The sequence below is a fragment of the Alligator mississippiensis genome, chromosome 11 (assembly GCF_030867095.1).
Source record: "Alligator mississippiensis isolate rAllMis1 chromosome 11, rAllMis1, whole genome shotgun sequence".
In the NCBI taxonomy this organism is placed as follows: domain Eukaryota; kingdom Metazoa; phylum Chordata; order Crocodylia; family Alligatoridae; genus Alligator; species Alligator mississippiensis.
In genome coordinates, this window is record NC_081834.1 from 69,986,210 (window position 1) to 70,011,006 (window position 24,797).

A 24,797-nucleotide genomic window follows, 5' to 3' on the forward strand; every position below is an offset into this window, starting at 1 on the left:
TACGCTGTTGCATACCTTGTCATGCTCCTTCCATTTTTCTGAAAAGCAATTTTAAAAATCCTCTGGAGTCTGTTCCTGGTTGGATACAGTTAAGTTTTCTATTTCTTAAAAAAAAAAAAATAAGTTTTCTTTTTTCCCCCCATGCCCTAATGTATCTAAGTCTTATGGGCTAGATTAAAACCTGGGACCAGTCAAGTTTCAGCAGTTACAGGAAAGTAGTTAGATTTCCTCTCTCTTTTTTTTCTGTAGATGCCAATTGAAGTGACCTGGTTAATTCTTTTATTTTAATTCCTAAATCTCTTGTTTTAATAGGGTGGCACAAAGGTCAACCATATACAAAGGATATCAAAGTGAAAAGCTTTATTAGGTGGATTAACACTCAAAACGAAGATGATCATATGAAAAAAACTGTCATTGGTGGATATTACCCTTTTCCACCATTGCCAAATACCTTTCTGGAATACTGTCAAAACAAAAGAAGTATAAATAAAGGTATAAACACCCCCTGTATGTGCATGCCCACTTTCTTTTGGATCCTCCTTCTAGAGCATTTAGTCAGGAAATGCATTACGTTAATTGTTACACAAATGCATCTTAAAAATTGATTCCATAGCTGCTATTGATAGACCAGACCTTCTACTTATGTAAACTGTTATAGATATGTTAACTATGGTGGGTCTATAACGGTTCACACTGATTGTGAATCTGTCCTTATGAGTTTGCACTGTAGATGTTCTGTTCTACTCCATCTTCATACTCAAAAAACTCATCATACTGAAGAACATAAAGTGCAATGATGTTAAATAAAATTCAGCACAGCATATTAAATGGAAACTTACTTGCCTATAATTATGTATTTACTTGATATTATTTCTGAGCAGACTAAAAAGGTTTGGTCTTCAAGTAGTCTGCAAATGATATGGAAAGGGAAATTCCTCCAAAGTTCAATTGTGGATCAATTTGACATTTTAAGTTTAGCAACAATATCTTTTCAATGTTCTTGTATGTGTCCAGCATTCATACATTTTGGTGGGACTGTATTTCTTTAAAAATGTTAAGTTTGTGGGAATTGCTTTTTTCAGTTGAATCAGTCTTGAAAACCATAAGTGAAATGGAGAGGGAGCTTGAAGACTTGCACTACAGGGAGCACAGGCGCATCGCTATTCAGGGAATAATTAGTGTTATAAGATATGTCAGCTGTAGCAGTGCAGCTCAAGATGCCTCAGGAGTGGAACCAGTTCAGGTACAGTGCTTGATAATTAAGGGTATAAGACTTAAGACGTTATGATCATAATTACAATTGAGATCTTTTGCATTTACATTCAGAAGCATATACATTGTATTTGATTAACTTAATTTACGAATCTGAGAGCAAAGAAGTTTTAATTTTGAAAGTCATAGTTTAAAACTTGCACAACTTAAGTTTAGTGGTTTTCTGTGAGAGTTTTCTGACAGTCCTCCATCAAATTGCTTTATGTAAGTGTTCTGAAGTAAAACTAATTGATCAAATAGCTTAATTAAAGTAAATTGGGGACTGAGAAAACTATTTTTAATATACGCTGCCACTTTCAAGACAGAATTGTTTTTTAAAAACCTTGATTAGCCAGGCAAAGTAAATCTCATAGCTAGTATGAGTGTGGTAAAAGATTGAGACCTGGGTGTCTTTAAAAGTTACCGCAGGGAAAAGTATCTGAGGAACCACTTGTTATCTTTTTTCCCATTTGAAGACAAAATAGCTTTAGTTCTCAGGGGTCAGCAATGTTTTTAGGCAATGTCAAAAATACCTGCAACCTTAACTTGTAAGGTGTTGGCGTGCCAGAGGCAGGTGGCAGGGGGGCCCAATCCTTGTTGTGGCAGAACAGCCCTGGCTTTTCCCAAGGCATGCATGCCAAGCAAAATTCTTTTGCGTGCTACACACTGTCACTTATGACAGGGGGTTACTATTTTATGCTTTAATTGCTATTTTTTGTCCCAGCCACCATCTAAGACTACTGTAAAGCATTCTAAGAAGTCCGTAGAGGATCGTGTTAACAAGGGGAAAGACAGAAAATGTGAAGACAAAGAAGATCCCAGTTCACGGTGTGCTCCCCTTGAACAGCATCACCATGCAGCTGTGTTAACCAGAAAGAGCGCAGTCAAGAGAAAGATCATACATTGTCTAGACTTTGAACAGTAAGCCTTTTGCATAAACTGCAGTTATATTTGTTTCATTTTAGTTCCCTACGGTTAAATAAGACGGGTTTTAAAAAGAAGCCCCTAATGAGTTAGTAGGACAGTTCCCATTGGAAGGTAGTTGACTGAAACTATCCGCAACCCAGTTGAAAGATGGATAATCCTTATTCAGAATAGACCTGGTCTTGCTGACAGACAGGAAATCGGTGGAAACAGAATTGAAGCCTAAAGCCTCTGAAGGATTTTCAGAAGTAGATACGGAGGTGCAAACCCTCCCTTGTAGTACTTGGCAGCTACTATTCAGGTGACAGCGGTCTGACTGAAGTGCTCTCATCTTAGCAGTGATGATGCTGTTCTGCTATCAGAATGGGCATATTTTGAAATTAAAAAAGCTAACTCTCTAGTAGTGTGTTCTACAATGATTAGTTGAAGAGTTAATATTGTTACAGTACTAAAGAATACAGCTTTTTCCAAAAATGTAAGGTAGAACTAATATTTTTGCAACCTTCTCTATTTACTTTAGACACACAGATGATTTTCCTTTCTCTTTTTTCTGGCTAAAATGTTCATAATAGAAACTGCTACTTGTAATTGTGTTTTGCTTCCAGAATAACAAGAGAATGAGGGTCACATGGTAACCTCACGAGGAAGAAAATGCATAGTGCTTTTGTTTTGCTTGCAATGTATTGGCAGTTGTGAAAGTTGAGTATGCATATGCAGACGTGTATATAAGAGTGAAAGACTGAGGTCACATTCTACTTTCATTTAAATTTGTGCACTCTTATTAGTCGTGAGTGTAAAACATATGCTTATCACAAAAAAATTCCATGGAGGGGCCTTCTTAAGGTTGTCATGACAAGCCACATTTCCTTTGGAACAGGCCTATACCTAGTTGGTATTGCAAAATCGTGCTAGATACTGAGATATGTCAGTATTATGGAACTCTAGCGGGCCATATTTTGGAGTAGACTTTTCATGCTGAAAAAGACATCTTTCTCCTTTTCAATATCTAGAGTCGATGCTGTTCAGAACTTTTCAAAAGAAAAGAAGGAAAGATACAAATGATATTGGATGAAAAGCCACGTGCAAAATATATTTTAGGAAAATATCAAACTTGTTTTTACTAATGTTAGTAGCAAATTCAGAGCCTTTTTCTCTTTGTGCTTTTTTTGTAGATATTTCTCCATATATAGTTTTCTTAAACCGGAACTAAAAAAAATTTTTACTCCTTAATTTTAAGGAAAAGGGACCTTGCTGTTCCTGTGTCTTCATGCCCATATTTCACAAGATCTGCAAGGAAAAAAGGCTGGTAAGTAATATGGACTTAATTCATTTAGGCATCTGCATTGTAAAGCATTCAGATAACAACAGTGAGCAGTTAAGAATTTGACTAGCTCAGCTCCTTTTCATTACAGAAGTGTGGCCAGAAGCATTGTTAATAGTGGCTTAACATTAGACCAAGGGGTGTGAAACTGGCTGTTGGAAGGTCAGATACTCTATCTGTCCATTGAGCTGCATTCGACCCCAAGCAATATTTTCTGTGTTACTTGCTGATTTTTATTATTATTTTTTTTTAAGGTGGACCATTTTTAATTTGCAGGGCAGGTTGGAACATGAGTTCTATGGCTGCGTGCAAACATTTTTCATTTTCATTTAAAAAATGAAACTTTCAGTTGTTCTCTGCAAAAAAAGAATAGAAACCAAAAAAAGCAATTAGGATATTGCAGTTTTACATTCCACATGGTGTTTTTTTATCTGCAAAATTAAAAGGCTAAATTTCCAGCTGCTCAGTTACCACCATTTAAATCAGAATCCTAGTCACATCACTCAAAATTAGATCAAGATGAAACCACTTTTAAAACTTGGCCAGCAAAAGGTGATGGTGTTATATTTTAATTGTAGGTATTTTTTAATTTAACCTTCTTTATAGCCCCAGAGGCGGGCTTTGTTCTTTACACAGCCAATAAAGGCAATCTTCTGTCTTTTATAGGAGTTATTAATATGGATAGTTTGACTAAACGACAAATATGGAGAGCTAAAGCAAGGGAGAAAGGAATAAATGTCTCTAGTGGCTGGATTATAGTGGGTGTGTCTACACATTCATAAATGCACCACAATTACGGAGCATCAAGTTTAGTATCTGTAGCGACAGGTAGAGGTGCACCGATACATCAGTCCAATATTGGGTGGGCACCAATATAAAGAAAATTGACTGTATTGGAAACTGGCCTGACATGGCTGATAAATGCTGTGTGCATGTGTGCAGCTGCAGCACAGCACATAGATAGGGAGGAGCACAGACTGGCTTGGAGAGTTGTACGCAGGTAGTAAGTCTGTTGTGGTGGAAGGGGAGGAGGGAGGGAAGGGGCATGGGGGAGCAAATCAAGGCACTTGTAGTGAGGGAGGGTGTGGGGCTGGAGCAGGCACTGCCCAGGTGGGGTGGGCGCAGGACAGAGCCACGGCTTGTCCAGGGGACGTGGAGGAGGGCAGGCTTCTGCCACTGTGCACACCCTGGGAGGGCATGGGGGACATGTGCCCCCTGGATCTGTGTGTGGCAGGGTAGGTTACTGCTGCAGGCTGTGGCTGGGGCTGTGCAGACCTCTTCCTGGTGGGGGCTAGGCCAGGCTGCACTCAGGGAGGGGCAGGCACTGGGAGGAGGGCTAGGGGGGCTATGGTGAACTTTGAGCCCCCATAGGCCCCCTCCCAGTGCTGCTGCTGCCCGCCCTGTGCTGAGTGCAGTCCAGCCCAAGCCCACAGCAGCAGCCTGCCCTGCCCCAAGCAGATCTGGGGGCACACACTGCCCATGCCCTCCCTGGGGTGTGTGCAACAGTGGGAATTGCCCCTGCCCCCTCTTGCCCCCGAGACAAGCCGTGGCTCCATCCTACATCTTCCCCACCCCACCCCAGCGGGGCACCCCTTGCCCCTGCCCCAGTCCTAGCCCCACTTTCTCCTTCATTGCAGGGGCCTGGATATGCCTCCCTCCATGCCCCTTCCCTTCCCCCTCCCCTTCCACCACAACAGACTTACCAGCTGAACACTGCTCTTCAAGCTGCCAGGGTGCATATTGGAAATCGGATTGGTATTGGCCGATATGCCTCCTTATAAATTGGCTATCGATATCAGCCCCCAGAATCTCTAACAGTGCACCCCTAATGACACGTACTAACAATGTGCCATAATTGGTGCTACTGCACATTAGTGCAGATGAACACTTTATATGTGATGCTGATGCACAGTAGAGTAATTCTTCTGCACATTAGTGCATTAGCAGGGTTTTTGCCAGCTGTGCTAATGTGCGGTAGAATTATTGTGCTGCAACATTAGCATTTTGTGTAGACATGCCCTGTATGTATCATTTTAGTTCCCTTGGAATTTTGCAGGGGTAAGAGGGGATAACTGACCAAAGGGAGTAAAATGTTGGTTGCTGGAGAACTAGTTCATTTCACTGAAAATTAAAATCTAATGAAATCCAGTGTATTTCACTCAACTGTCGCAGCAGGATAACATGTAAAATCATTTGAAACCTTTTCTTTGCCACTTTAGGTTTTGGATGATGGTCTAGCGCCATGAGTTCATACTGCTTTGTGTCTTCAATTGCTGAAGTGTGATAATATCACAGTACAACAGGACGCTCTGTAGCTTTTTTAGAGCTAGTATAGAAACCCGTTTAAAGTCTGTGACGTTTGGCTTTGCACAATGCTTGACTATCAGGGCCATCCCTATCAGGGGACGAATCAGGGCGGCCGCTTTGGGCCACATGCTTTGGGGGGGCCCCGTGGAGCTGGCTGCAGTGACTCCGTGGTGCCACCGGCTTTATGTCCGGGTGCTCGGCACCCTGCCGCCGAATCTGCTGCTGGGTTTTGTGCGTCCAGGGGTGGGGCCCTGCACAGGCTGTTTTGCCCTGGGCCCCGCACCCTGCTCAAGTCATCTCTGTTGACCATGTCACACATGCCACTTCCACAAGTGACCAGTAGAAGGCAAATTTTCACAGATGCTTCCTGTCTTGTGTACTTTGACAAAGTTGTTCTTAGCAAAATAATGTTCCTTTTCTCAAATTTGATTTAATAGTTTATGATGGGAAGGTGATCAGTAACTCTTCTTTCTGTGAGTTGATCCAGTTTATCATAAAGACCTTTTCAAGGTCTGAACTCTGGTAATTAATGGAATTTGAGTAATTTATAACATGGTAACAAAAATAACTTACTGATTTTAGCTGAATCCTGCAAACCTCAGGTTTTACTATAATTTTATTTTTACAGCTTGGATGAATTTCTCCAAGAAGATTCTATGTCTGAAAACGTTAGACTGGCTGTGCCGGATGCTTCAGAGTCCTGTACTGGTATGTCTCTAAATATTTGATTAAACTTTGATCCATTTTAGTACCATATCGTTTGCAAGTCACTTAGTATTTGTTTATACTAGTGCTAAATGACTGCATGGTAACAACTATGCAGTCAGTTTCTTGTGTAAATGAGGCTTGTTTCTTAATCTTGCTGCTCTGTTGACCCAAATATACTGGTATTCTCCTTGGCCCTACAGAACAGCAGTCTTTAAAAGTCAAAGACAAACGCAGAGTGGGTGGACCAGGGTGTAACATATCAGTGAGTCATCAGTATGGGGATAGTATTCTTTGGTTTAGGTTTTAGTTTTAAATTAAATAGTCCAGATTTTCTTCCTCCATGTTTGAAAAGTAAACCCTGAATATTTTTCTTAAACTAAAACTATTACTGGGCTAGAAGGATAGATTTAATTTCTCAGTTGACTGTTACTACACGTTGCTTGGCCCCACTTCTAATTCACTTGAATATTTTGGTTTATATTCTTTTGGCTATTTCTCTGACTGAGTGGCAGAATTTCATCTGTAATCTGTCTGATTCTGATGTCTATCTTGGAGGCTAATACCCCTTAATTTTCTTTCTCCTTCCCAAGTCAGATGTCTCTCTTTGCATTTTGCTCTTCGTTTCTCTTAATGTATGGTATATATATTGTTCATGTGCTGTTTTTATAGTGTATTGATTATTGACTTACTGATTTTACGTTACATCTTTGCACTTTTCCAAGAGCCTTTAGTAGATTAAAATTCTAAATGCCAATCAAACTCTCACAAACTAATATAAAACAAAAACCTGTAAACTGACAAAGTAAAATTCCGTTTAGTGTAAAATAAGAATGGCATCTTCTATAGCATTAAGATCTGTTCTCACATACTGAAGAAACTTAGCTCTTAAGGAAGCTTGAAAAATCCTAAAATATTTTATTCAATCTCTTTCTATTCTCTTTTAAACTTGAGAGATGTACGTTTCTCAGCATTGTCTCTTAACTTTTTTTTAACCAGAAACTTGGGTAGTCATAGATGTTAAGATTTTGGTGCAGCTAACCTTTTCAGGATATCTTGTAGATGCCTATACAGTAAAGAATTACATAATTTCAATATTTTTTTTGTATTCAAAGCATTAGGTATGAAAAAAACAACCCCTTATGATAATATAGTTAGTTAGTTGGGTCAGTAACAATATCACAAAAAATCTTAGCCTCATATGTTTCCTAGACCTTCACATGTACAACAGCACACCAATCCTACCATGATAATATATTAACATGACATTATCAGTACTGTAAAGGAATTTCACAGAACCTTGCTCACTTTTTGTCTTAAATTGGAGAATTATAAGACGGGAAACTCCCTTCTTGAGAGCATGGTGGCAGAAAGAGATCTTGGAGTCATTATGGACTCCAAGATGAACATGGGCCGACAATGTGAGGTCACGGTCAGTAGGGCTTAACCATACCTTGTCGTGCATCCATAGATGCATCTCAAGCAGGGCCAAGGAGGTGATTCTCCCGCTCTATGCGACACTGGTCAGGCCTCAGCTGGAGTACTGCGTCCAGTTCTGGGTGCCGCACTTCAGGAGGGATGTGGACAGCATCAAGACGGTCCAGAGGAGGGCCACCCGCATGATCCGAGGACAGCAGGGCAGACCCTATGAAGAGAGAATGCAGGACCTTAACCTTTTCAGCCTTCGCAAGAGAAAGCTGAGGGGGTACCTGGCGGCCGTCTGTAAACTCACCAGGGGGGGACCAGCAGGGTTTGGGAGAGACCCTGTTCCCCCTAACGCCCCCCCGGGTAACAAGGAATAACGGCCACAAATTGTCAAAGAGTAGGTTTAGACTAGACATCTGAAGGCACTACTTCACAGTCAGGGCAGCTAGGATCTGAAACCAACTTCCAAGGGAAGTGGTGATGGCTCCTACCCTGGGGGTCTTTAAGAGGAGGCTTGATGTCTACCTGGCTGCGGTCACTTGAGCCCAGTTTTCTCTCCTGCTCAGGGCAGGGGGTCGGACTTGATGAGGGGGTCTACAAAGTCTCTTCCAACCCTACTTACATGAATCTATGAATTATAATCCTGTTGTTTAGACTGTATTGACAGTCTAATGAACACCTTGCTGGGGCCGTTTGACCCCGGTACTCTTCCCTGCCATGGCAGGGGTTTGGACTTGATGATCTGCTCAGGTCCCTTTTGACCCTACAAACTATGAAACTATGATATCAGAGGAAGGGGAAGGTACAGCGTGCTGTTGTGTTAAAAAAAGTCTGACTTCCTTTAGAATACAGTCTTAATAGAATTTCTTTCATCAGCTTCGTAACAGATGTTATGCAAGTGGGTTAAATCAACTACTATTTTGAGCGCACTGTGTAAGTCATAAATCTCTCGATCTTTTTCTCCTTTCAGAAGTGGTTTCATATGGCATTAACAGGTCTGCAGAGCAGGGACTTTTAGCATGATACCACAAATTTGTTTGTAGCATAATTATAATAGTTAAATGAAGGCTAATTCCAGTTTAAAGAAAAACAAATTCTGCCTTTTATATGAAATAATTGAAGCACATCAATCTTCTCTGATATGGAGCTACCAGTACTACACAGGTAGTTGTTTATAGGTATTTTTTTATTCAGTCAGAATTCTAATAGAAACATTAGTATTACATTCGTTTGGAACACTGCTAGGAGGAGGTTGGTTTAAGGCCCCAAAACCTAATTAGTATTTAGCCAGTTTTAAAAACAGTCTTGCTGTTTTTCTTGGTGTATGAAAATGTCTACCATGAAGTTTTAAAACATGCCAGATTTCTCCTATTTTTCCTCCGATTTTATGTATTTTTTTTATCCAAAACAATAAAAAATATTTCTTGTAAAGCTTTAGTCCCACAAGTTGAAAAAAGAATGGAATGGCTATTGTATATCCAATCTTTCAAAGAACACACAGCAGGTTTTTATTTTTCCTCCTCTTTTTTTGTGTGGATGTTAGTTGATTTAAATAACATGCACTGGCAATTTCCTTACTGATTTTTCATACTGTATGCAACATACAAGTGCACTTCAGTCTGAGAGTCTTATGATGCCATTACCATGTTCCAAAGAAAATGGAGCTGTTACACAGTGAGTACCTGCACTGGTGGCCATCAAAAGCCACTTTAGGGAAGGCATTTGTTCTTTAAAGTTACTTATGGTATGGACACACACAACACTTAGACCAGTTTAAGTACAGTTTAAAATGGAGAGACATACCAAGCCCATTAAACTGGTTTAAAGTTGTCTGGAATGGTTTAATAGTGTACCTGGAAAATCAGGTACTCTTTTGAATCGGTGCCCTGTAAATGGAGTACATATTACATGTGGACACCATGGGTTTTGTGACGTAGCTGTGGTCCTACACTGCAACGCTCCTCACCCTCTCTGCTGTTGCAACTGGCTGCTCTGGTATATGGCCAGAACTCTACTGCCCCATTCCCCACCTCCTTTTTTTTCCTGGCACTTTTTATCCATGGGCCCGAGCCCAAGGCCCCCTACCACTTGTTCAGTAAAAACTCTTTGACATCCAACTGTGTCCTCACTCCCTATTTAATTGCAGCTCCTCATCATGACCCCTAACCCCTGGGAATCCAGAAACATAGGTTTGAGCATTCCTTTCCTCTTGCCCTCCTGAGTCCCCACAAATTAAGTGCACATACTAACATTTGATCCAGAGCAAGCAACTTTATTGAACTCATGTTTAGGAGAGAAAGGAAAGCACAAAAGTGGAAGTGCCCCAGCCCCAGGTCACCCACACTCTGGAACACCCCTAGAGTGTGGATGCAAGCACTTCTTCCCCCCATACCCCACCCTACCTCACCCATTGCAAGGCAAGCTGGACAGCTGGACTCCCAGGCTTTGTGTCATAGCCACAGTACTTCAGCTACCTAAAAGGTGACTGATCTGCCTTAAACACTAGGGTGTTGCATCTGTGAAAACCACCGACCAGCAACAATTGTGGGCTGTTTCTCAGTCAGTGACATTTCAGAGCTGTTCAGTTGTAACATATGTCACCATCCTTAGTATCAGTGTCTGTCATTGCTTTACAAGCAGTTTCTCTTCCTTTTGTTTCCATTTTAATCATGCCCTCTGTCGTTAGTAAGACCTTAGATGGCTTTTCTGCTTCACCAGGGTTAGTGGATGGGGTGGAATGGGGTAGAGCTGTGTCATTTAATAAATGTAGAAAGCCAACCCGGAGATCATGTCATCAGAGCAGTGTTGCAGCCTTTGCCCCAGTCTGGATAAAAGCATGTAGAAACTATAGAATTGAACAGGATGGTCTGAAACTAAATAATTTATACTGAACAAAAAGTTGGGTTATTTTTAAAAAATGTGGATAGTTTTTAATCTTTTTGAAAAAGAAAAATGGCAGTAGATTGAAAGATAAGTGTCCGTCTTACTCTAGTGATTATACTTTTTAGAAGGAATGGACCAGTGAAAGATGCTGACATTCTGCGCAGGTTTAAAGGTAATTTGAAACAGGACTGTCCAACTTCTAAGTGACCGGGGACTGCACCCCATGTGGGCTGCATTAGCAGAGCCTTCAATGGTGTGAGCCATGGGCCCACTAGAGCTGCTGCTGAGCAGGTGCCCCCCACCCACACACTCTCCACTGTATGCATAGGCAACCTCTCCCCCCCCCCCCCCCCCCCAACTGTTACGCTGGGCAGAATGGGCGGCCCCACCCTCAGCTCACTGGTCATGGGCCACCCTGCTGTGCCATGCCAGGTTTTCCCCAGCTGTGTACTGTGCCCCACGACACCACCTGTGAGGGTGAGAGCAGGAAGCAGAAGCCAGAGAAGGGAAGGGAAGCCCAAAGACCTTGGCTGCAGCAGCATCTAGAGCTACAGAAGGAACAGCAGCCTCATGAGAGCCCAGGGCCTACAGATTAACCCCTCATGGGACAGATGCAGCCCCTGGGCTGCCATTTGAACAGCTCTGACTTGGAACATAACTGTGAAACCAAAATGAATTATCTAACAAAATGGTGTTGAGACAGGTATTTTTGAGCATGAGGGCTGAGGATCAAATTAACTGTTAAACCTTACTCAAGAATATAACATCTGCTGCATACTATAAAAAAATTATACTGAAGTTTTTAAAAAGCATTCCATGCACTAAATAAATCCAAAACATAGTTTATTTTAGTTGTTTTTAGTGGACAATTGTACAGTCATATTCACAATACCATTTGATGGTACAGACTGGAAAAATACCTATGCAACAGACTCACCTAGGACAGCAGGGCTTCAAATGCTTGCTTTGCTTTGGTTGGTAGTTTTCGTGGCGGGCCAGTAGGGGGAGCTCCTGCGTTGAGCCTCCCACCTCACTACGCCCGTCCACGTGACCCCAGGGGCGCCTAAGCCCTGGCAGACTCCCTTTCAAGCCCCACCGCAGAGTCTGGGGGTAACGTGCTACCACCACCCCGAGAGGGGACCTTCTAGGTTCTGTGTCCTTGGGGAAACACAGGCCTAATAGTCCTACAGGTACTCGACCCAATACAAGCATTGGGGCTCCTCCCCAAGTTGGGGGCCAAAAAGGATAGTCTCCCTTAGTCCGCAGACCTAAGGGGCCTCCTAGGCATAATTAAACCCACCCCTCAATAAGTCTCCTACACCAGTCACAAAGGAGAACTTCATTGGGTTAGAATAGGGTAAGAGGTAGAGCACTATCAAGGGATTACCATTGAGCAAAACAGTCTGGCTGAGGTAGCCGTTTGATACGCAAACTCATCGCTGTGAGCTGACTAGCTCTCTAGAAACACTTACAAGTATCATCCAGAAGATGGTAGAAATCTGGCTCAGAGATTTCCAGAGAGAGAGCGTTTCATTTGGATCACACTCTCTCCCTGTGTCCTGATGCTTGTGCCATGCTGGTAAAATGGCTTTTCTCCCTTCTTCTTGGACCAGGCCCTTATATAGCCTTTCTGACCTCAGCAGCCCAGTCCAATAGAAGCCAGCAGTGTTGGTAACTAGCCAACCAATTTAAAAAGCATCACTGGTTACCTGGGCAGATGCACAAGGGCTTTTCCCTCCCACTCGGGTGACCAGAGGGACCACGCCCTCGGCACCAGGCTTTTGTCACGTAGGCAGAGAGGAAAATCCCCCTTCCCTTAGGAATTCGACCCCAGTGTCCCAAGCTGACCGGGACAGGTTTCTGGAGGGAGACACAGACGGTGGCATTTCTGCCACCGTTTTCAAGTTTTATTATTGCTGCAGTTGTTTTTTTTGGTGCTGTGGGTCTTTGAGACGTGGATTTCAGCTTCTTATTATTCAAATAGCCAGTGGCTGTTGCTTTTACTGTCCTGCCCTAATTTCACGAGTTTCTGTTCATTTAAATATGAGCGTACACATAGGACATGCGAATTACAGCCCCAAGAAACTGAAATAGAAGTAAAGAAAAGGAATGAATGACGTTTAGAATGGGAAGAGCTTTTTAAACCCAATTTATACCCTAGCAGGTTTTAATGCCATAAAATTTTGTAAATGAAATCTCCACTCTTATTACAGAAGATGGTGGGTACTGTATTTTTCTTTCTTCTCTTAATGTAATTATACAGACTATCCCAACAGAATTTTTTTTTCAGCCAGCTATCTTTCTAACCAGCTGTGAGCATTTAGTTGCTCAAAATTAAAAAGGTCAGTGGCATATTTCTAACATGCAGTATACTGAACCACTGATGTAGGTGGTGCATCCAAGCGGAGTTCTGAGTCAGCCATGTTATGGTGTGCCCAGGGACGTACGTTGGTCCAGTGATATTTTAATGTCCTTTTTGTCAATTTAAAAGGTTGGAAGGGACTGTTACATAGTTCACAGCTAGGTTTCCAGCACTAAGTTAGTTTTTTAAGTATTACTATTTTCAATTGGTTTTGATGAATTTAATAGTGATCTTTACCTATTTAATGCCTTACAACCTTCACTTTTTCCATGCAGAAAATTAAGTGTATGCTTGTACCTGGGAAAAAGTGGTGCTTGCAAACTCTGTTACAATTGTTTAAAAATCATCCTGCGCCTTGTTTGGCATGAGGCCTAGCTAGCTAGCATCATTTCAAAAGAGAGCTGAGAAATGAATTGAAGTTAATGGTAGTCAGTTTGAACATTTACTAGAATAAATATGTTCTAATGTCTGTGGGTCCTGACTTTTGCACCACCCTCTTAAGATTTCTAGCTTTCTTTCTTAAAATTTACCATCCTTTCCTTGTCCCTGTTACCCCAGGCAGTAATACTCTTGTATTCTCTTCTTTAATACTCTTCCACTTTAGAATTACTGATTCTTGTTTAACCACATACATTCCGGTATCCCCACTTCTTTGACCTACATACAGCTCATTGTAATAATTGCTGTAGTGTTGCACATGAGGTAATTTAGAAGTTTGTATACCTGATTCATGTGACTAGATTACAAAGAAAACACTGGGACTGATAAAGAACTGGATTGGGAGTACTAATTATTGGGAAGTGGGGAGGGAGGTAGATGCAGGCAACATGAGATAAAACAAAAGAAAAAGATAGTTGGGAGACATTCAAAATGGGCCTTGTGTTAAGCTCAGAGTAGGATACAGGACTAGCCTACAGAATTAGGACTGATGTTTGGTTTGAGGTTTTTCCTGTTCAGAATCCATGTGTTAAATATAATGGGAAAAGGGACTCAGCCTTTAGTTGGCTGTACAGTGGAGAACCCTACTCAAATATGCTTTAGAAGCTAAAAGCCAAGAGCCTTGATGAAGAATACACATATTGCCCAAAAGATAGCAAGGCTGAGCTTCTTAAAGTATCTATTTAATTTTTACATACTTGGGCCAATTTTTACAGTTCTTACGTGTTGCTGGAACAAGTTGGCTGAATACGAGATGAGCTTTTTGCTTTCCCAAAGAAGTAATGAATGTCAGCTTTCATCCAGTATAACTGTTTGAACTGTCCCTAGACTTCAAACTTGACTGGGGGAAACCCTATTTATTTAAATTGCAGTGTAAATTCCTTTTGTACTCTGTTTGTTTGAATTATTCCACTATGTAGTTTCGTATTTGACTATGTATTAATCTTTTCAGCAACTCTATTATATTTTCTTGTGCATTGTTGAAGCGGTATGGTTTGTCAGTGCATATGGACCAACTAAATGTTTGACATATTTATAATAGACAAGGAAGGAACGAATGACACGCCTGAAATAGAAGAGATGGGAAGGACTTGTGATTCTTGGCAAAGTGATCTGTGGACACGGGTGAAAGACAGATTAACAGAACACTTGCATCACAGCACTGTATTCCCAGAAAGCATCCCACATACATTTGATTATATGCACCAAGATTTCCTTTTGCAGCAATGCAACCTTCATCCAGCAAAGCATAAACCAGAAGAATACAAAACAAATATGGAAAGCCATGATTTTAGCAGCACTGGCCATTATGAAGTGACAATACTGGGTAAGTGACAACTAATAGATCCCCCGTTTGGAAAGCATTGAAATCTTAATGAGGTATGGTTTTGTAGCGTTCTCATAGTTTAACAAAGAATGCTGTTTCATTTTTTTTGAAGTTGAATAGACTACTTCAGTTTGTCCAGTGCTTATTTGGGCATTAGAAAAGAAAACTGAAGGAATTGTTTCTTTATAAGCAGTCTTGTTACAGATATGAACTTTGGTTATTTTAAAAAAATATTATTGAAGTGCTAAGCCAAACTCCAAGGTTAAAGTTGAGTTGAGATTTTTGCATTTAATGTTTTCAAAGTTACGGCTCTTCAAATTCTGAGAAGGTATTTGTAATTTGAGAGAAAGGGCCCATTTTAAAATCATGTATCTAAAATCTAGCACCCACTGAATGTTTCTTTGTCCAAAATATATTTTAAAATAAAGGAAAACAGATTCCTCAGACTGTATGTAGTAGTTATTTGAAAGCCAGTACAAGAATTGTTGAAAATGTCATCCCTCTGTTAACTGACATTGCAAATCTGAAAATATTTTACTAGCTCTACTTTCCATACAGTTAACACTCGTAGCAAATTTTGTGGATATACATTTGAAGAATGTGGGTTGCAATTAAGGTATTAAGCGGTAAAATTATGGACAGGCTGTGTTTAGTAGGTCAGGTCACTCTTAATTGGGGCTATCCTGATATCGACAGCAATTTACTCAATCACATGTCCTCTTCAGCTAATTTGCATGCATGAGAGCTATTGATTGAAATGAGCAAGTGGTGTAAGGGGAACTGGATATGTCATGAGTACTCCTTTAACCTCATCTATTACTGGATTGGTTCCAATAGTCATGGCTCTTAAAGTACCATGGCTGCATTATAAAATAAAGGTCAAATTCATCCAGACCCTTCACCTGCTTTATGTTCCTTCTGAGTAGCTCAAAGCAATAAAATGTACTAATGAATTTATACTCAGCCTTTAAAATTAAACATATAAATAAGGACACATGCATCGAGGCTACTCCAACACGCTGTAATTACAGCGTGTCGGAGCAGACTCGACTTACTGAGTCTGCTGGAATGTGGTAATTACCGCACTCCATGAGACTCCAGCATCACGTGTATCAGCATCTCCACGGTGAAAAATGGCAGTGGGGGTGGTCTAAAACTCATTCGAGCCTTCTCCCTCCCTCCCTGGCCTCCCAGAGTACATGTGTAAATGCCCTTAAAGTTGATGAATATTTCAACTCATGAAAACTATGTGACATTAATATATTTGTGTTTATTATTTAGCAGTCATCAAATTGAAATTTTGAAATGAAAAAGATAGGGAAATTGCTTGCCAAAACCTGTTAAGCTGAGTTTCAGGCTGAGGGTTTATGTGAGTAACTTTTAAAAAGTTTTGGGATCATTGTGAGCATTCTAAACCTAGGAAATTTCATTAAGATTAAACTTAAAAGAAATCTAGACACGTGAGGCTACCAAGCAACATCAGCTCCACTGCAAGCTCTGAGGTGGAAACATCTAAAAATTAGTTTAATATACTCTGGGCTACAAGCATTTTTAAATCCTTTAATGGTTGTTATATGGTTATAACAGATTGTCAGTACATACATATATACATATATGTGTCGACGTATATAAGTATACATATATTTCTGCAGAAACTTATTGAATTGCAGTTGTTTGGTACCTAATGGAAAAGAGGGGACTAGGTGAAAATCTTCTGACAGCTTAACTGTACAGATTGGAATGCTTAGTTTTGATGGAGTAACTGGTCTTCAAATTCTTTATCCTCTTCAGATGTAAATATTTCATGAAACTCTTGCAAACTGCAGATGAAATATTTTGCTATGGTAATTCTCTTTCTTAACAGGTATAAACCGTGATGTAGCTATTGATATTGCATTCTTACCTCTACTTTGTCCTGAATATCCCCATTTATTTCAAATGGAGAATATTCAGAATGATACATTATTATCCTGTATGAATTGCATCTCTGTGCAGCAGCAGGAGACCACCATCAATGAGAGGCCTTGTGACGTTTTTCCACTTTCAGGTAGGATTTACTCACTGGTGGATTTTCTTGTTTTATCTCTAACCACAAGTTTTGACTCTGTGAGCAAGTATCAAATTGTAGGGCAGGCACTACTTTCCACAGTATACGCGTGCATTTATGCCAGACTTTTTTACTAATAGTATAGATATCATACCAGATTATTTGGGCCAGTCTTTCACTTGCCTTTTTTGCATTGACAAGTCATCAGTCTTAAGTAAGTGCTAGAACAAGTTGATACCTGAGTGCCTAATACATAGGCATGTCGAGGCACTTAAGAATCCTGAATGACCTATGTTGTACATGCAGTTGTTTGCTGCTACAGAATTATATTGGCAGGGAGGCCGAATGTTGAGTATTTGTCTGAGTTTGGTCCATAAATGGAAGAGCATAGTTAGCAGTCTTTCGTTCTTTTTTCACTAATATGGCTCTGAGGAGCTGGCTTTCAGTTGACAGGTATAGGCTGCAGTATTTATGTGCTTGGTAATTGTTTGACTTTTAAATTAAGGTTTCGAGTATTAGCCACCAACTAAAAGTACAGTAAAGCTCATTAATTAATGTTTGTACCTTGCTTCAAAGATGTAAAATACTACAGAAGTATTAAATAGAAGTAATAAATAAAAACACTTGATTTTAAGCATAAACAAAGATGTATCTGATATGTGAAACACCTTGAATAAGACCTTCTACATTGACTAAGGACTTCTGACACTATTCTTAAAGTGTGTACAAGTTTGAGTTTACCTTCATCTGTATGAGATATCTACCTGTGTAGTAGTTGAACTAACATATTCATATGTTTTTTGATAGATTAGCACATAGCAGGCCGAGTTATCCTTTTCACTAAAAGAAAGGAAAGATGCATGGCTCATTGCTTGTACACAAAATGTCAGTTAAGAATTTGTTTTACAATATGTCATCTGTTTGCCTTCTAGATGAAATTGTAAAAGCGGCAACTGACCTAGACAAACAGCGTGTCATCTGTATCTTGGACATTTGTCATTTGGGTGAAGATAAAGTAGAAGTCTTTCTGAGCAAAATCTATAGGATAACGGAGCCTGATGTGGTAACCCCTGTGTAATCTAAAAAATAAGTTATTTTGATGTTTGTCAGAGTTAAGCATTAAAAGTATTATGATGTCTTATGACAGAACGTTTGTAATGATAGTCAAACTATTACAAAGGAAAGCTTGGTCCTTTGTCTCTGAAAGCGTTAGAAAGTGTTACAAACACGGTTGGTTGCTGTTGCTTTTTAATATACTGCATTGGATGAATCAACATCTGTCAGCACCCAACTGACAGATTTATTTTTGTTTATATGTATACATTCGACAATTAAGCAAACAGACTGGCTGAGTAATGGAATATTGAAACGCATTCTGTCTGCTTTCAATGGGACTGGTTTGCACATATGCAGCAGAAGAATTTAGTTTTAAAGCACCCAAGTGATTGTCCATAGCTCATTGGACCCTACCATCATTGCTGTGTGGCAGCTTGTGGGCTTGCTCGCGTGCAATGTTCTCAGTTTAACTCCAGGAGAAGAAGTTGCTGTGACACAAACTGACCATGTGAATTGCCCCATTGCTTGTTGTTTTGGTTTGGTAGAGCCCAAGAAGCTAATTTGGGTGTGAAACAGAATTATGCTTTATTCTGTGGAAAACAGATTTTAGAGAGAGGTTGGCTAGCTGGTAGGGAGAAACATTCCCTGCTGCCAACAACTTTTCTGTGGATAGACAACTTCGATCTTCAGTGGTTTCAGTTCTGCTGTCTAATATAAATTACTTTAAATAAACAAGGAGTGACTTCTCTGTATTTAGTATATTATAATCTGGTAACTAGATGTGCACTTAATATGTTGTGATGGATATCTACATACCTGGGGCACCAGGTCTAAGTTTGAAAATGTTGTCAGTGTACTTAGAGAATCATCCCTGCTACAGGTATGTGTTACAGTTTTTTAAAAATCTGCTAACTGTTGTTTGTGAGTAAAAGTTATTTAGGTAGACCACGTATCTCTTTTCTTTCTGTTTTGCATTTTATATTTTAAGTACAAGATATAATGTAGGCTCTAGGGCTAAGAAAGAGACTAGCCTCCAAACTGAGCCATGCAGATTTTTTTTGTACAGAGTTGCCGTATTTTGAGTAGTTCTCATAACCCCCTTTTGATGCAGTATAGCCCAGGAAAGTGCTGCATGGTTCTTAAAGTATTGTGCTATTCAAAAAGGCTCAGACCAAAATAAAAACACAGTGTACTATAGGTTAGCAAAAAACTATTTTGTAAAGGCTCCTTTTTGTTTCACTATTCATTTCATACAGTGTTGCTAATGTTAAGAAACTAAAGTCATATCCATCATGAAACTCGTTTAAAATCAAAATGCTTTGTCATATCTCTCATACCCCTGGATCACACAGGGCTTTGTAGAACCTCTGCATATTGAAGGAATAATTTTTTCACTGCTGAAATAAAGCTACTGCTGAGTTTAAATGTCACTGGAGCCTTGTGTATATTCCCTGCCTGTGTTCCTAACTCTAACTTTTATTTTACTTTTATAAATGTTTCTAATTTTCATAGTTGCAGAGAAAACCAAGGAAATATGAATTGAATACAGACCTGGTGCTGGGAAACCTCTGTGCAGAGTGCCCAAATTCATCTTAATATGGACTGTTAATTCTCAAACCTAAAGATTAAAATTATTTCTGGCATATTAGAACTTACAAATGAGGACAGCCAAAATAAAATGAATTAATTATCAAATAAACCATCACCTATATTATTATTATTAATTTTTGTAGATAATTGAATGAGGCAATCTTTTTTTTTTAAATGCAGCTACTGCATTTAAACTACTGAAATTACTGCAATGTTCCAAAAATTTCCACCACAGCAATTCACTTTACCAGAGAATTTAGGCCCAGCTTGTCTCCAGTGATATAAAACCTCTGGTATTGCAGCTGTCCGAAGCATACACACCAGGTTTTTTTTTTTTTTCCAGAATAAACTGAAAAGTCAAATTCTTGTTTTGTTTCTTTTTTCTTTATTTGCAACAAGTTCAGGTTCTCTGTATTTTCATCACCTCCTTTTTCTAACTTTGACCACTCTTAAAAAAACATTGTTAACCTGTTTCTACATACAGTTGAGTCCTATTGAGGCAGTCCCTTTGTGGAAAAATATATACACCTCAACATGCTTCCCAGTGTATGTATCAATGCAGTTACAATCAATATTTTATGTGTGGGCTTCGAGGGGAGCGGGTGGCTACCTGTATCCTCCTTTTTACAGGCAATATTCCACCATCCCATATTGGCTTCAAAAGGAGTTGCAAGGATTTTTTTGGAAAGCAGAATTGGTGAGAATCCTCCTGTGTTGGGAAGTAGAAAACAGGAGGTAAGACAAGCCACGCCCCCGAATGAATTGAAGGACTAATCTTATACACTCCATAGTTTAGTAGAGAGTCTGGTATGCTGATAAACCAGATAAACCTTCAAATACGTTTGAAAGGGGACATGGGAACATGTGATGCAAGCAAAGTCTAATTGTGTGGGTTGTTTTTAAAAACTTCAGCCTTCTACATCAGAGGTGTGCCCTGTTTTGTGCAACCAGATCTACGTAGTTATACCTGTGCAAGTTCAATATAGACACGCCCTGGTTCTCAAACAGAATGACTCAAGACGAGGAAGGACTCCTAAGAAGAGCACATACTTTGCTTAATTCTTTCAGGGCACACGGCTAGAAAAACTAAGCAGGATATGTCTTTTTAAACTGAATTTTCTCTTGCTCTATTTTCTATATCTCTTTTTAACAAGCCTGCTTATTTTGACGTGAGATACCTGTGAGATATCCTTGAAGGAAAGAAAATCTTCTGACCTTTTGTAAAAGATATTTGAGATGGAATAGGAGCCTACTGGGTTGCTGATGGACTGCAGTCGCAGCTAGAATCTGCATGGAAATGACAAGAGAGGGTGGACCTTAAGGAGCGGCAGAAGCACAGGACCAAAGGTTACATACAGTCTTCCAAGTGCTCGGGAGTCCGTGGGTTATGCAACTAAAAGCAGGTGTGTTATCTCCCCCTTCCCCATATGAGCCAGGTGTAATAGAGCTGATGCACTGAGGACTTCATAGCCATGGGTGATGTCAGTTACCGACCTGCGACTGAAATTTCAAACGACCGAGGGAACCAGAAGACTCATAATGGCCATCGGTATTTGAAAATATCTACAAACAATATTAGATTTTATGCTTAAATGAATAAGCAATGAAGCAGAAATGCAGCCCTTCCTGTTTCCTGATTTTTATTACTATTTTATTTAAAGTTGTAGACTGTTCCAGCGAATGCTTATGTGAATCTGTTCTACTTCAACCCTACGAACAACAGCACTGTGACTGACGAATGTGAATGTGGCCTGTATGGATTAAACTCTTCTCTGACTAGGGCTCAGGGGCTAGTGGGCATTCCTAAATCTGCTGATCTTCAAGCCTGCGATTACAACACAGAGTTCACTGTCACAGAAACACCCTGGATAGCACTGATCGAAAGAGGCAATTGCACTTTTGCAGAAGAGATGAAATTGGCAACCAGAAGGGGTGCTGAAGCTGTTGTGATCTACAATGCCCCAAACTGTGGCAATTACACCATCCCCATGTCACACATTGGTGAGTACTCCAGCAATCAACTTGGGGAGCCTGGTTAACTTCTGTCTATGTTAGGATGCCATTATAGACAGCCAGAGATGATAATACTGAAGTTACTGATGTGTTAATCTGCTGTTCTTGTGTTACTTACTTGTTACTTCTAGTAAAAAAAAATTAAAAAATACTAGACATAAGAAAACTATTGCATGCATTGCATATTCACTTCCTAATTTCTTAATATTAGCCTTAATATTGGTCTACTTCTGGCCAAACCAGAGCATCTTTTTTTTTTTTCTTAGTACTTGTCTTTACTAGTGTGTTTAGTACAGACAGTATAGACTCATAGCATTAAGAGGGACCTCAGGGTTCAACTAGTCCAACCCCTTGCACAGGTACAGGGTTTACTAACCTGTTCCATACAGATATCCATCCAGTCTCTTCTTGAAAACCTCCAGTGATGGAGAGTCCACAACTTCCCTGAACAGTCCATTTCCATGTCCTGTGTTTGTACAGTTAGGGTTTTTTTTCTTAAGATTTAATTTAAATCTGCTTTGTTGTAGTTTAAGTTTAATGTCTGTAGTCTTACACTCTGTGGCAGGGGAGAACAATTTATCTCCATCTTCTTTATAGCAGCCTTTCAGAGACTTGAAAGCCATTGTCATGCCCCACTTCCTCCATAATATCTAAACAACTACTGCCTTCAACCACTATGGCTTGCATTCCAACTCCATCTCCTCCTTCATTGCCCTGGATCCACTCCAGTTTCCCTACATCCATCTTAAAATATGGTGTCTAAAACTGAACACCATACTGCAGCTGAGCCCTGATGAGGGCCGAATGAAGTGGTATGTTATCTCCGTTATCTTGAGTACAGTGCTTCTCTTAATGAAACCCAAAACTGCATTTGCTTTTCTTTCAACAACATCATATGGCTGGCTCTTAGCAAGTATGTGGCCCACAGTCACCCCTGCCCCCCAAATCCTTTTCAGCAGTGCTGTTGCAAAGACAGTTACCCCCCATTCTGTAATTTAGCTTTGGTTTTTACTTCCCTAGCTGTAGCACCTTACATTTGTCTTTGTTGACTTTTTCATTTTTGTTGTCCATAGCCCAGTTCTCAAAATTATCAAGATCCTTTAGAATTTTAATTCTATCCTCCACAATGGTTGTATACCCTGCCATCTTGCAAATTTGATTTGAGTCATTTAAAAATGTTTAATAAAAATGTTTAAGCAACCCTGGACTTGCTAGAAACTGACTTGAGACTTCCTGACAGAATGACATTGACCCATTAATAGATACTCTTTGCTCATGGTTATTCAGTCAGTTACAGATTTACATAATTATCATTAGATAATTGTAACAACCATCAGGTACATCTATAAATGTCTGATTAATTATAAGGAAAGTGTACTGAGAGAAAAGTGTGGTTTTGCTTTGGAGGTCTTAACATGCTTTGTAGTTAGTTACGATGAATGGAAGGAGAGAAATGATCCCATGAGTTTTTTCAACTTAGTTATGTTATGTGCCATTTGGATAGGATTCTTTTTTTTTTTTTTTTAATAGCTGCCTTTGTGAGCAATGGCTGATGTTCAGCTTCTCTGAGGTTCTTTGGTCCATGTTGTGTAGGAGGTGAAAACAGATGATCATATTGATCCCTCTAAGCATCAATCTATGCATTAATCTATTTTTAGTGGAGAACTGTGAAGATACCATACTGCTTGCCTTTATCCATGCACTTGTTACTCTAAGCCCCACTGCCTAAAATATACACGTTAGCACAGATGTTCATCAGTATAGTTAAGATGCCCCTGTGAAAAGCAACCTGTTTTTAAACTACATTCACTTTGTTTGCACTATGCTGGAAATTTTTCAGTTCAGGTTGTACCATTTGCTTTTATTAATATACACAAATTCTAAAATATTTTATAAAGAGATGGTCCACAGCCTCCAAGAATGCATCCCTGAAGTCTGGTGGTTTCATTCTCAGTATTGATTACAACCACTGTAGGGAGAGAATCCACCTTCAGAGTTTGCATCTGACCTGTCAGTGAACAACCTGTCAGAGGAGAGGCTGGGGAAACTGGGCTTATTTAGTGTGGAAAAGACAGAGGGATTTAATAGCAGCCTTCAAATACCTGTAGGGTGTTTACAAAGACGATGGAGCTGGACTGTTCTCTCTGGTGGCAGCTAACAGAACAAGGAGCAATGGGCTCAAGTTGTAGCAAGGGAAGCCCAAGTTCGATCTTAGGAAAAACTTTCTCACTAGGAGGGTAGAAAAGCACTGCAACAGGTTACCCAGAGAGGTGGTGGTATCTCCAGCCTCAGAAGTTTTTAAGACCCAGCTTGACAAAGCTTTGGCTGAGATGACCTAGTTCGGGATGTCCCTGCTTTGAGCAGGGGGTTGACTAGATGACCTCCTGCAATCCCTTCTAACCCTTATTTTCTATGATCCTTGAAGAGAAGCTTCCAAATGTGTGGTTTGATTCAGTATAAATGCATTTATCAATATTGCGCTGGGTGCTTCACATATGTTGTGCTACATGGAAACAGCTCGGAGGAACTTCCATTCTAAACATCGATTGTGTAATACTGAAGGGGATGAATTGTGTATGTTACTGGAAGCAAATTACATGCAGAACCCATGGCCTGATGTTTATCATATCTACACCTTTCTCTGAGTCTTCTCCTTTCTGGTCGGCAGTGTTTCCTAATGAAGTTTCAAATGCCTCACACAAAATATGTAAAAGTAGAGTCAGTTAACCAGGCAGACAAGGTTCTTTGGGTAAGATTTTACTTTACATATGGATGGAAAGCAATTTGTCTAAACAATTTGGAATAACCGGCTGGCGTTAATACGAAGGTCCTAATGTGACTTTGTTTTTTTGTGCGTAGGAGAGTGTTGACTCATGTACATGTGAGGAAAAAAAGAAATATACTGGATGAGGGTTTTAGCTGAATTTCTCATGGACCAAGTGAGACACCAAGTGGCTAATGGGGTTAATTCATCTAACATAAGACTCAGAACTAGATTTACCCACTTTACTTAAAAGCATACTTTTTGAGTGAAATTCCAATCTGGGTCAATGGGGCGGTCATGTGGACCATTTCTAAGATGAGGTTCTAATTTTAGATACAGTAACTTATAGGGATGTCAAAACACAAGTGTTCGAAATTTGAGCAA

General features: G+C 40.0%; 1 protein-coding gene across 3 annotated transcripts in view; it reads left to right on the top strand.

The window, feature by feature from the left end:
- LOC106738664 (RPA-related protein RADX) overlaps positions 1-21,773 on the top strand; it is a 35,628-nt gene extending 13,855 nt beyond the window's left edge. For 2 of the 3 annotated variants that reach the window (XM_059715368.1, XM_059715365.1), the window contains exons 8-15: positions 313-492; positions 1,083-1,243; positions 1,976-2,172; positions 3,413-3,481; positions 6,432-6,511; positions 14,659-14,943; positions 16,808-16,990; positions 17,923-21,773. In XM_059715368.1, the coding sequence (XP_059571351.1) occupies positions 313-492; positions 1,083-1,243; positions 1,976-2,172; positions 3,413-3,481; positions 6,432-6,511; positions 14,659-14,943; positions 16,808-16,990; positions 17,923-18,068 (1,301 nt within the window). In that variant the 3' untranslated portion in view covers positions 18,069-21,773. The remainder of the gene's footprint in view (positions 1-312; positions 493-1,082; positions 1,244-1,975; positions 2,173-3,412; positions 3,482-6,431; positions 6,512-14,658; positions 14,944-16,807; positions 16,991-17,922) is intronic. The other variant, XM_059715367.1, reaches the window with a different exon arrangement.
- Positions 21,774-24,797: the final 3,024 nt, after the last annotated feature.